Here is a 14,145-nt window from a genome sequence, read left to right as displayed (position 1 = left end):
GAGCTGTACTTCACAAGACATTCATCATTCAAACATTGGATAAATAGTTTTATACATAACATGACATTACTACGTTACAGTCATCTATACATGGATTGTTTGCTGTCACAAGACTCACAACAATATAGTAAGCAGAAGAATGAAATTATTTATTACCAAGAATAATTTCTTGCCTTTTTTTTATTCATGTTTTAATATAATACCTTTAATACGGTATTAGCTGCAAGTGTGCAACATGTATGTTCAATAAAAGGAAGTCTCTTTTAAACAAAAGTCCTATCTATCAAAGCAATTAGTGTTGTCCCTGATGTGCATATAAAAACTAAACAGGCTGATTTCGGACAACACTTTATGCACATGCAGTAAGCCCTGTTTTCCTGTAAGTAAGACAAGCTCATTTATCTCAACTCAACACTGAGCTCTCTATTCTTCCCCAACCTGTTGCTCACTGGTAACGTCCTGGTCTGCTGAGAACATCTCCTGTAGATTATTGAGGAAGCCCTGGTCTACCTTTACCTGCATCTCCTGAACTAGCACCTTAAAATACCTGCAATATGTGTTAACAATTAGAGACTACTCTTTTATCAGAATTTGTTTGATTTTCTATCTTTGTTACAAAATTATAATAACAAATGCAATAAGAATAGTAACATGGTTCAATGAAATAAATTATATGGGCCATGCTCTGTGAAAAGGGGGTTTAATGACGGTGCGTAAAGTGTCAGTAATCTGGGACATGCCTTTTCGCTTTTATGATATCTTTCGTTTAAAGAAAGTCTTCTCTAAGCAGAAATCCAGTTTCAGCGGATAGTGTCTTCCCAGATTAGCCTGTGTGGACTGCACAGGCTAATCTGAGAAAAAAGTTTTCACACATGCATTAAAGCCCCTTTTTGTAGAGTGTGGCTCATATGTATGGCCTGATTGTATGCATGAGGCTTACTTCATCTGTGAAACTTTGCTGTGCTCATGTTTCCTCAACATCATGCTGACTTCTGTGAAAGGCTTCGGAACTGAAAATTACAAATAGAAACTCATTCTGGGAAAACTGGGCTTAATGCATGTGCGCATAGTGCTGTCCCATATAAGCCTGTTCAGTCAGCACAGGCTAATCAGGGACGACATTTTCCACCAAAACTGGATTTTTGTTTAGGAAAGACCTCACTTAAACTATAAAATCCAAATAAAGCAGAAAGTGTTGCTCCTGATAGGCCTAAGCGGACTACACAAACTAAACTGAGATGACACTTTTATTCACATGGAATGATGAATTACGCAGTTTTCCCAGAACAAGGCTCAAAAGATCCTCACAACAAAAAACATATTCTGTTTGAATTCATGAGTTTTACGCTGTATGAGGAACACCGTTTATTATATACCAATTTTAAAACTTAACGAAATACAGGCTTCATCAATTAGTGTACCACATGTAGATAGAAAAAATCTGTATTTTCCTACTTGCTGTATTTGGTTCCTGTATAACCATCTTAGCTGGAATACCATCATCATAAAATATCACCCTTATAAAGCATAGTCAAATTACTTGCACAATATTTTATCATTACATGAACCATATTTAATTCAAGAAGGATTTTCTCCTATGCAAGTCAGGGAAACTAAAATTCCTAAACTTTCACTGCGAATTGAAATCTTGTCCTTTATGAAAGGAGCTTTGGCTCCACACATTGCCTGGTGTACACAATCTTACCCCTATCTGCAGACACAATCTTACCACTATCTGCAGCTACTGATTTGGGTGGAGGCATGGGGGACAGGATTGTTGGGAACACTGCTCCAGCCACCTGGTTATCAATCTTGTAACAGAAGAAATCATATCAATATTATTGCTATTGATTTTTTTATTGTTTTTAGTTTCATGTCATTTTCAACAGTAATTCAGATATATCATGAAGCTCAAATAATCAACCCACATATTTTTCCGGGACTAACAGGTGTACCAGTACTAAGTGCAAATACTGCACCTGTAACTGACAACTGCTCTACTAGATTCAGATGTTAGCGGGGGGGGGATTTCATGACCAATCACAAAACAAGTCAAGTAAGCCAAGTTGGGGAAAGACCAGCCCGCCTCTGATTTAAAGTCCAGGGCTCTACCAACTGAGCTACCCGGCACTATTAACATACTTATGCACACCCAAATTTTTTCATAACAATTTCATTAAAAAGAAAGATCTAAACTAGAGCTCTGTGGGTAGGGTTGAAAAAACAACACAAGTTTAGAGAGCAATTAAGCCATATAATTGACTAAACATACTCACCATTTTTGGCAATTATTTAGTCTGTTATAATATATAAAAGCTCAAGTGGACTATTATAATAATGCAAAAAAACTTGGATTGCTAATCAATTAAATTCAAATTTTATTATGAACAAAAGCATAGTCCTGAATTACCAATGAAGTCAAATCCAATTACTTAAGAAGAAAAACTGTGTCATGTATAGCAAATGAAGGTTAAGTCAAATTACATATGAATGAAAACTGTGTCATGTATAACCAATGATGTCAAGTCAAATATCATATAAATGAAAACTGTGTCATGTATAATATATGATGTCAAATCAAATAACCTTTGAATGAAGACTGTGTCATGTAAAACCAATGAAGTCAAGTCAAATTAATATGAATGAAAACTATGTCATGCATAGCCAAAGAAGTCAAGTCAAATTACATATGAATGAAAACTGTGTCATGTATTACCAATGAAGTCAAGTCAAATTACATTATAAGTGAAAACAATGTCTGAGAATCACAGTAATTGATATGTTGTTTTTTAACTTTTAACATTATTTGATTTTTTTTCAGTGATAATATTAGACTCAAGTCATTTACTGTTACTAAATTTCAGGTAGTTGAAGTCATGGTTGATACAAGTCCAATTATGTAATTAAAATGTTGTAAATCTTTTTTCAGTTTGTGGTATTTTTTTTCAAAAGTCCAAGCATGATATAGAAAGTCTACTGAAGAGTGTCAAACCTTTTAATTGTTATGTCAATTACATACCAGTAAAGAATAAAATGGTGCAATACATTTTTGTTTTCTATACTTAATTTAAAATGGTTTTACAATACATGTTTATGTTAGCTGTTATTTACAAGATGCTTTTACCTGCACTCTGTTGATCTTTGCATGAAACTGCACCTGATGTGGTGACGTCTTGTACTGAAGCCAGAGTCCGTTCTCAAAACTGCGCCTGATCAGTCTTTTGTTCGGTTTTAACATCATCATATCCATAAAGTTGATCTGAAAACATTCATTTTACTGAAAAACATAGACCATAGAAAACATCTGCCACTAATTTCAGCTGAATTTAGTGTCAGATGAATTGTCTTTGTTCTTGGTCTTAGATCTGGTGAAACTGATTGCAGCAAACCTTCCTTTCTTCATTATTATCTACTTATTAGGTTATTACCTATAAAAGTTTAACCAACAAGCATTCAAACAGCAGTTGCATACAATTTTTAAAGGGACAATATATTAAAAAGTGAGACAAGAGACAACGGCCATAACTCAGCCAAAACTGGTGGCAGCAAAAAATGCTGTTCTTAGTGATCACCGAAACACTCAGGTCATAAGGCTTAGAAACTTAAAGCAAAAACTTAAAACACACAATTTTGGTTCTGTATATCATATTGTGGAAAAAACGACAACCGGCCTTCATTTTGCAAAAACTCGTAAGACTGTAAATTTCTCACTTTACGATCATCATCTTATTAAGTTCATAAAACTTTGAAAGTTTGAGCAGAATCCTCCCAGTAATTGAAGAGTATTTTAGAACACAATCTTCTGAACAATCATAAGCACTGACGGACAAGAGCAATGCTTTATTCCTCCCATTACATTAAAGCATACAAATCAGTTCAACTTTTTGTGATCTTATGGGTTTCTGTATCATCATATACTCAAAGCTGATCTTAACCCATGCAAGCAATTCTAAACTTCCAGTAAAAGCCTCATTAGATTATTGTAATGTCAAGTTTAAACATCATCATACAAGTCAAAAACTGGTCTGCATTCATTTAAGCAGCACAATTATGGTTGTGTTAAATTGCTGTTATTGTGATAACTAAAACGAGACATTTGAGATGAAAACAAACAAGAAGGCCATCTTGGCCCTATTTCGCTCACCTGAGAGGAGTCGGTTCATTCAATCTTCATTCAATCTTTACCTAATGTCAAACTTGACCTAGATATTGACCAGACAAACATCATGGTCAAGTTTCATCATTATTGAACCAAAACTCTGGCGTAGGGAGTGTTTTTGTTTTTGCAAGATATGAAATGGTGACCTATATTTTGAGTTGACCCCCCTTTCCAAACATCAACTTTGCTTACAAGGATTTTGTATAATATAATGAAAATTTGGACAATCTAAGGGAAATAATTATGGCATTAATTATGTGATTTTGCTCATCATCAAACTTGACTGAGATCTTTCAGCAACTTTGATGAAGAATGCTTGAGAAATGTGAATGCTAGAATGTTTACAAACCAAATGTGGACGGACAGACAGCGGACAAAGACCAATCCTAAAACCTCACCTGAGCAATCAGGTGAGCTAAAAAGTGTGTTTCACCGATCTAAGCCATTTTCCAACTTGTCCAAGAAATCAATAAAACCAACGTTTTGAAATAAAACCAACGTTTTGACTAAGTTTCACGATGATTAGGCAAAAAATGTGACTTCTATAGAGTTCGATCACAAGGTTTCTCTCTATATAGTCACATAAGAAAAACTGCCCCAACCCCCTGGCAGCCATGTTTATTGACCCATCGGGACCATTTGCAAACTCATCTGAGATATATTTAAAAGAAATATGTTCACCAAGTTTCATCATGATTGGGCAAAACATGTGACTTCTAGAGTGTTCACAAGCTTTTTTTTACTAAATGAATATAAGACAAGGGACAAAATTGTCACAAAACCAGGTTTTCATTGTGAAAAAAAAATCTGATAAAGGGAGAAAACTCAAACTGAACTTTTGAAATGACCAAAAAAAATTAACCCCCTTTGTAAGTTTTTTTTTTTTTAAATCTATTTTTAGTCGTGGCGACCTTGACATTGGAGATATTGACGTGATTCTTTCGTGGGACACACCGTCCCATGATGGTGAACATATGTGCCAAATGATTTTAAAATCTCACAATGAATGACATAGTTATGGCCAGGACAAGCTCATTTATGGCCATTTTTGACCTTTGAACTCAAAGTGTGACCTTGACCTTGGAGATATCGACGTAATTATTTCGCGCGACACACCGTCCAATGATGGTGAACAAATGTGCCAAATGATTTTAAAATCTGACGATGAACGACATAGTTATGGCTCGGACAAGCTCATTTATGGCCATTTTTGACCATTGAACTCAAAGTGTGACCTTGACCTTGGAGATATCGACGTAATTATTTCGCGCGACACACCGTCCAATGATGGTGAACAAATGTGCCAAATGATTTTAAAATCTGACAATGAACGACATAGTTATGGCCCGGACAAGCTTATTCCGCCAGCCCGCCAGCCAGCCAGCCAGCCCGCCCGCCCGCATTCGCCAATCTAATAACCAGTTTTTTCCTTCGGAAAACCTGGTTAAAAACTGCCCCAACCCGGCAGCCATGTTATTCAACTGACCGGAACCATTTTCCAACTCAACTCTCGTATCAAGGACACAAATGTTCTGACCAAATTTCATGAAAATTGGGCAAAAACGTGACTTCTAGAGTGTTCACATGTTTTCACTGTATACATATAGAGAAAAATGCCCCGCCAACTGGCAGCCATGTTTTTTCGCCGATCTGGACCATTTTCAAACTCGTCCGACATATCAATAAAACCAATGTTTTAATTAACTTTCATGATGATTGGGCCAAAATTGTGACTTCTAGAGTGTTTACAAGGTTTCTCTATAGCCATATAAGGAAAACTGCCCCGCCCACTGGCGGCCATGTTTTTCAATGGACCAGAACCACTTTTGAACTCAACCAACATATCATTAAGACAGACATATAGACAAAGTTACATGAAGATTCGGCATTAAATGTGACTTCTACAGTGTTTACAAGCTTTTTTTTTGACCTAGTGACCTAGTTTTTTACCCAGCATGACCCAGTTTTAAACTCGATCGAGATATCATTGGGACAAATCTTCTGACTAAGTGTCATGAAGATCAGACAATAAATGTGGCCTCTAGAGTGTTTACAAACAAATGTGGACGGACAGACGGACGACGGACAAACACTAGTCACAAAAGCTCACCTGAGCAATCAGGTGAGCTTAAAACAAGAGCTGTCACCAAAGGATGACATATGCCCCCTATAAACGCTTTGATAGAAGTTATAGCATTTTTCGAAACCTAAACGCAGATTTCGAAACCTAAACGCGGACCCTAAGTTCAAGGTCAAGGTCACAGGGGTTAAAATTTGTGTGCGTTTGGAAAGGCCTTGTCCATATAAACATGCATACCAAATATGAAGGTTATATCTCAAGGGACATAGAAGTTATGAGCATTTTTCGAAACCTAAATGCAGATTTCAAAACCTAAACGCGGACCCTAACTTAAAGGTAAAGGTTACAGGGGTAAAAAAATGTGTGCGTATGGAAAGGCCTTGTCCATATACGCATGCATACCAAATATGAAGGTTATATCTCAAGGGACATAGAAGTTATGAGCATTTTTCAAAACCTAAACGCAGATTTTGAAACCTAAACGCGGACCCTAAGTTTAAGGTCAAGGTCACAGAGGTAAACAAGAGCAACCCATAGCCGGTGCCAATGATCTGCTGGGGCTGCAGTTTTGAATAAATAAAAGCTTATCAGAAGAATATTAGAGGTCACAGTGACCTTGACCTATGACCTAGTGACCCAAAAATGGGTGTGGCATGTAGAACGCTTCAAGGTGCAGCTACATATGAAGTTTAAATGTTGTAGGTGGAAGCACTTTGATTTTAGAGCCAATGTTAAGGTTTTAGCACGACGCGGAAATCGGACGAGCTGGCTATGACAATACTTGGGTTTTCTCCGAAAACACCCGAGCTAAAAATTGTGTGCGTATGGAAAGGCCTTGTCCATATACACATGCATACCAAATATGAAGGTTATATCTCAAGGGACATAAAAATTATGAGCATTTTTCGAAACCTAAACGCAGATTTTGAAACCTAAACGCGGATCCTAAGTTCAAGGTCAAAGTCACAGGGAAAAAAAAATTATGTGTATGGAAAGGCCTTGTCCATTTACACATGCATACCAAATATGAAGGTTATATCTCAAGGGACATAGAAGTTATGAGCATTTTTCAAAACCTAAACGCAGATTTTGAAACCTAAACGCGGACCCTAAGTTCAAGGTCAAGGGGTTAAAAAAATTGTGCACATGGAAAGGTCTTGTCCATATACACATGCATACCAAATATGAAGGTTATATCTCAAGGGACATAGAAGTTTAGAGAATTTTTCGAAACCTAAACGCAGATTTCAAAACCTAAACGCGGACCCTAAGCTCAAGGTCAAGGTCACAAGGGTTAAAAAAATTGTGCATGTGGAAAGGCCTTGTCCATATACACATGCATAACAAATATTAAGGTTATATCTCAAGGGACATAGAAGTTACGAGCATTTTTGGAAACCTAAATGCAAAGTCTGACGGAAAGACGGACAGACGGACAGACAGACAGACAGACGGACGGACAGTCCGATCACTATATGCCCCCTTTTCTTCGAAAAGGGGCATAAAAACATCCAACCTCAAATAGCAATTAACACATAAATGAAACACAATTACACTGTATTATTATGAAAACATTAATAATCAAAGGGGAGTAACTACTGTAAACTTAAATGCAATATATAGAAGAGTTGTCTCGCATGTTACATGACCTTAATTCATGATTGTTCGTAAGCCTTTTCACTATATAAATATAAGGAAAACTGCCCCGTCCCCCCTGGCAACCATGTTTTTCAACAGACCGGAACCATTTTCAAACTTAACTCGCGTATCTAGGAAACAAAAGTTCTGACAAAATTTAATGAAAATTGGGCCAAAAATGTGACTTCTAGAGTGTTGACATGTTTTCACTATATACATAAAGAGAAGAATGCCCCGCCCACTGGCAGCCATGTTTTTTCACCGATCTGGACCATTTTCGAACTCGTCCGACATATCAATAAAACCAATGTTTTAACCAACTTTCATGATGATTGGGCAACAAGATGTGTTTGTGAAACACAATGTCCCCCTATATGACGTTTGACCTTGTAGGATGACCTTGACCTTGACCCTTCACCACTCAAAATGTGCAGCGCCTTGAGATACACATGCATTTCAAATATAAAATTGCTAGCTTCAATATTGCAGAAGTGACATTACATGCGCAATTTTGACCCATATATTTGACCTTAAAACATGACCTTGACCTTTCACCACTCAAAATGTGCAGCTACATGAAATACACATGCATGCCAAATATCAAGTTGCTATCTTCAATATTGCAAAAGTATTCATAAAATAAGCGATTTGGGCCACATATATTTGACCTCTGACCTTGAAGGATGACCTTGACCTTGATCTTTCACCACCTAAAATGTGCAGCTCCAAGAGATACACATGCATGCCATATATCAAGTTGCTATCTTCAATATTGCAAAAGTATTTATAAAATAAGCGATTTGGGCCACATATATTTGACCTCTGACCTTGAAGGATGACCTTGACCTTTCACCACTCAAAATGTGCAGCTCCATGAGATACACATGCATGCCAAATATCAAGTTGCTATCTTCAATATTGCATAAGTATTCATAAAATGAGTGATTTTGGCCACATATATTTGACCTCTGACCTTGAAGGATGACCTTGACCTTTTACCACTCAAAATGTGCAGCTTCATGAGATACACATGCATGCCAAATATGAAGTTGCTATCTTAAATATAGCAAAAGTTATTGCAAAATGTTAAAGTGGGCGCAAACCAACCAACCAACCAACCAACAGACCAACCAACAGAAAGGGCAAAAACAATATGTCCCCCACTACTATAGTGGGGGACATAAAAATTGCGACTTCTAGAGTGTTTACAAGGTTTCTCTATAGCCAAAAAATGAAAACTGCCCCGCCCACTGGCGGCCATGTTGTCAACGGACCGAAACCACTTTTGAACTCAACCAACATATCATTAAGACAAACATTTTAACCACGTTACATGAAGATTGGGCATGAAATGTGACTTCTACAGTGTTTACAAGTTTTTTCTTTTTTTTTACCTAGTGACCTAGTTTTTGACCCGGCACGACCCAGTTTCAAACTCGACCGAGATATCATTGGGACGAAGCTTCTGACCAAGTTTCATGAAGATCGTACAATAAATGTGGCCCCTAGAGTGTTTATGAACAAATGTTAACAGACGGACAACGGACAAAGACCAGTCATAAAAGCTCACCTGAGCAATCAGGTGAGCTAAAAAGGTAATATTATCTATTAGATTTTATTCATGTCATAAAAAGCATATGCCATAAAAAAAAGATAAACAGATTTTTAAAAAAAATCCAGAAATATTTCTCCTCCAGTTTAAGTTTTTTCCCTGTGAAGTTTTACGTGCTAGTTTCCCAAGACATCCATTTTTCAGGCTAGTTTTTATCCACTAGTTATTTATAAGTCACAGTTATTAAAGGCTGTCCCCAATCAAAAAATTAATCACTAATTTCCATAAATCTTACCTCCATTTTGTCAATTGTGAGTCTCTCAGGCTGCATTCTACCCGCCAGTTTCTCAGTGTCCCACTTCTGATAGGCCATCTCCAGGGCCGCAGTGGTCTTCATGTCGAGAGCCTTGAACCGCTTCCTCTTCTCCTCCCAGATGATCCCCGAACTGAAAGTTACATAATATTATAGCCTATTATTTGTCTTGCTCTTGGAAAAAAGAAGTCTTAATGCATGAGCAACCCAGATTTACATGTGCAGTCCCCAAAAGCTAATCAGATCAGATACTTTGCTGTTATATTGTTTTTTTTAAAGGAATCCTCTACTAAGCAAAAATCCAGTTTAGGAGGAAAGTTTCACCCCTGATTAGTCTGTACCGACTAAACAGTCTTATCTACTTTCTATACGTAACCTTGCTACTATATAATCCTTAAGTTACCTTGTTACTATCACTAAGTTACCTTTTTACTATCACTAAGTTACCTTGTTACTATCACAAAGTAACCTTGTTACTATCACAAAGTTAGATTGCATCTATCCCTAAGTTACATTGCAACTATCTCTAAGTTACATTGCTGCTATCACTAAGTTACCTTGCTACTATCTCTAAGATACATTGCTTCTATCTATAAGTTACCTTGTTACAATCTCTAAGATTCTAAGGTACATTGCTACTATCACTAAATTTACTTTTTACTATCACTAAGTTACCTTCTTACTATCTTTATGATAAATTGCTACTATCTCTAAGTTACATTGTTCCTATTACTAAGTTACTGTGTTAATATCACTAAGTTACCTTGCTACTTTCTCTTAGTTACCTTGTTACTATCTCTAAGCTACCTTGTTACTATCTCTAAGTTACCTTGTTACTATCTTTAACTTACCTTGCTACTATCACTAAGTAACAATTGCATCTATCCCTAAGTTATATTGCAACTATCTCTAAGTTAACTTGCTACTATCACTATGATACATTGCTACCATCTCTTAGATACATTGCTACTATCTCTAAATTAACGTGTTACTACATGTATCTCTAAGTTACAAAAACTGATATCTCTAAGTTACCTTGCTACTATTTCAAAGATACACTGCTACTATCTAAGTTACCTTGTTACCATCTCTAAGTTACCTTGCTGATATCTCTAAGTTACCTTGCTACTATGTCTAAGATACACTGCTTCTATCTATGTTACCTTGTTACTATCTTTAAGTTATATTGCTGATATCTCTAAGTAAAATTGCTACTATCTCTAAGCTACATTGCTACTATCTCTAAGTAACCTTGCTACTATCTCTAAGTGTACCTTGTAATGCCAAGGTAGGCCACCTCTCTCTGTGTGAAGTTGTTCACTAGAGACAGTCCTATGTCCTGTATACTGAGAGTAATCTCCAGTTCTCCTGCCTGCAAAAGTTTATTATATCTTATCCCTGTATTGATGAAATAACACCCAGTGACATAAACTTTATTGTATTTCCAAACTTTGGAATATATGTGCCATGTAATAACACAGTGATATAAATTGGCAACAGCCAATGGCTTTTTTATTACCTAAAAAAAATGTTCCACTTCTTCAAAATACAAGAAACCGTGGGAAACGGGTGATGCTCTACAAAGTTTTTTTGTCACAATATTGCACTATATATTCAGATGAAAGGAAATGTCTAGTAGTTGGGGGGACAAGAATTGCACTATATGTACAGTTAATGGAAAATTTCAAAGGGCCATAGCTCTGTGAAAAATCATCCGACCAGAACCGGCTGATAATATGCACATCTCCTCTTGGTAGTGAAGCTTCCCATAAAGTTTAATTGAATTCCGGTCATTAATTGCTGAGAAATAGCCCCGACAAAAGTTGTGCACGGACGGACAGACACACGGACACATGCACTGAGAGACAAAGCGGCGACTATTTGCTCCCCCCAAAAAATTTTTTAGGTAGAATAATAAAAAATAACAAAACCCGGATGGTACTTACCGATCTTTGGTGACTAGGTAAACAAGCAAATTCGTTGAATTGATATCCCCGCCAATGTGCTTCTGGACACAGAAGTGTTATATTTGACACTCAAAAAAGCAATTTTTTGAGATACAAAGGGCAAAAACTCCGTAATAAACAGATGGTGTACAATGCCATTTGGCGTGCATCATCCTCTTATCCATATTTATACTCATACCAAGTTTCAATGAAATCCGCCAAAGCACTTCCAAGATATGGCTCCGGACACAAAAAAGCATTTTTTCAAGATACAAAGGGCCATAACTCCGTTATTAACAGATGGTGTACAATGCCATTTCGCGTGCATCATCCTTTTATCCATATGTATACTCATACCAGGTTTCAATGAAATCCGCCAACGCACTTCCAAGATATGGCTCCGGACACAAAAGTGCCGGACAGACGGACTGACAACGCCAAAACAATATCCCTCCGCCTATGGAGGGGGATAATAAACGAAATTTTTAAACCAAACTAACCAGGCATAATGTTTGATGCTGTTTGGTTATTGTGTGCACTTTTGACTCAATTCAGTACAAGATATACAACCTTTGCACATCCTAGTCATTTTAAATTGACTTTGACTGTGAGTGAACAGATTTGAATATGTATGCATAAGATCTCTATTGTAACGCTCACAACAAGTTGTATGTACCCTTTTTTTAAGCAGGTTATGAAACAATTATTGTCAACAATATATAATTGTTTCCTAAATCTTTGACAAATAAAAGAATTTGAAAAAGAAATATGTAACAAAAATTAAGAAAAAATGCAGCCTTCATACTGAAAATTAATAATTACATTGATAAATGGAGGAATGAAAAAAGTTCTTTGCATTTTTGAGTATTTCAGTCAATTGTAAATAGAAAATGTTTGTTTATGTTAGTAAATAAGACACATCATCTTCAAAGTATGTCAAACAGCAAAGTGTGCAAGATTAACAGATATGCAAGATTACTCGATAACTGTAATTTGACAGCTTGTATTCATTAACAAAACCCAAAATACTTTAAGTGTAAGTTCACCCTGTACCACTTAGATACAAATTTTTACGTGTGGTCCCTTGGAAAGTTAAATTTAATTAAAGACCTTTCTTACTAGGTTAAAGTTTTAAAGTCATCATTTATAACACTTAGATATTGATGAGCAGCAAAAAGCATAAAACCTGAACAGACTGCGAGTTACTCGCAGGCTGTTTTGGTTTTATGCTGTTTGCACATAGCTGTTTTCACTTGGCTTCTGAGTGGGAAAGGCTTAATGTTATATTACATACATGTATTAAATGTTTAGTGTTCAGAGCATGAAAACTGTATATGATTAACATATGTAACATATATAACAAGAGCACCACATAATGGGTGCCACGCTCGGCTACGGGCGCAGTTTTGAATAAATGAAAGCTTGTCAGATTTTTTTTTAGAGGTCACAGTGACCTTGACCTTTGACCTAGTGACCCCAAAATGGGTGTGGCGTGTAGAACTCATCAAGGTGCATCTACATATGAAGTTTCAAAGTTGTAGGTGGAAGCACTTTGATTTTAGAGCCAATGTTAAGGTTTTAGCACGATGCGTACGGCCGACATCAGACGACGAGCTGGCTATGACAAAAGCTCGGGTTTTCTGCAAAAACACGGAGCTAAAAACTATTTCACACTTAGATCTTCATTTACACCAACATTCAGGACTTTAAGAAGTGTTTGACACCAACATTCAGGACTTTAAGAAGTGTTTGATAAAGTACATGAAGGATGTGAACAATAGGTTCATGTTTTTTTTAGTGTCTTTAATTCCTTTAATTAATTGGTCAAAATTTAAGCAAATCAATTCCTGTATCTTAAGAATTTAATTCTGAACAAAAACATGAACCCTTAACAAATGCACACACTCCAGCAAATAATCACACTGTAAATAATGTTTGCAACTTTAACTATTAACAGTGAGTCTGGATATCACTTGGCTTCAAATGTATTAAAAATGTATGCAAAGCTTTCCCCATCTGCAAATGCACCTTATCAATATGTGATACCCATTGAAAAGTATGTCTGACACACTGAATACAATTGCTAACACTTGTGATGCTATCATACCTTCTGTGGAGCTTTCAACTTTAACATAAAAGTATATATTTTGAGTTGAAACACATAATTATTAAAACAATAATTTAAATTAGTAAAATTACCCAGGCATTTTCCTGATGATTCTGAACTCATGATGCTGCCATATATATGCCACAGACCATTGAACTGCTTTGTCATAAATGAATATCTCTACAATATTTGAATAGCTCTGCCAGAATTGAATAGCCCTACCAGAATAAAGTAGCCCTATTTGCGTGTAAAAGAGATAATGCATAGTAAACTTGCATAACAGATGAACCAAGGGTAAAAAATCACAAAAAAATAAATGTAGCAGAAGAGTTAAACTAACAAACTGGTTG

At 36.3% G+C, this 14,145-nt stretch overlaps 1 protein-coding gene across 1 annotated transcript in view; it reads right to left on the bottom strand.

The window, feature by feature from the left end:
• LOC127869753 (intermembrane lipid transfer protein VPS13C-like) overlaps nucleotides 1–14,145 on the bottom strand; it is a 186,278-nt gene that overhangs the window by 14,018 nt on the left and 158,115 nt on the right. Inside the window, 6 exon segments of the mRNA XM_052412414.1 lie at nucleotides 439–547; nucleotides 941–1,010; nucleotides 1,730–1,811; nucleotides 3,125–3,259; nucleotides 9,725–9,875; nucleotides 11,017–11,114. Coding sequence (XP_052268374.1) covers nucleotides 439–547; nucleotides 941–1,010; nucleotides 1,730–1,811; nucleotides 3,125–3,259; nucleotides 9,725–9,875; nucleotides 11,017–11,114 — 645 coding nt within the window.

Source organism: Dreissena polymorpha, chromosome 2, assembly GCF_020536995.1.
Source record: "Dreissena polymorpha isolate Duluth1 chromosome 2, UMN_Dpol_1.0, whole genome shotgun sequence".
NCBI lineage: Eukaryota > Metazoa > Mollusca > Bivalvia > Myida > Dreissenidae > Dreissena > Dreissena polymorpha.
The sequence above is the reverse complement of the archived record's forward strand: the minus strand, read 5'-3'. Positions and strand labels throughout refer to the sequence as shown.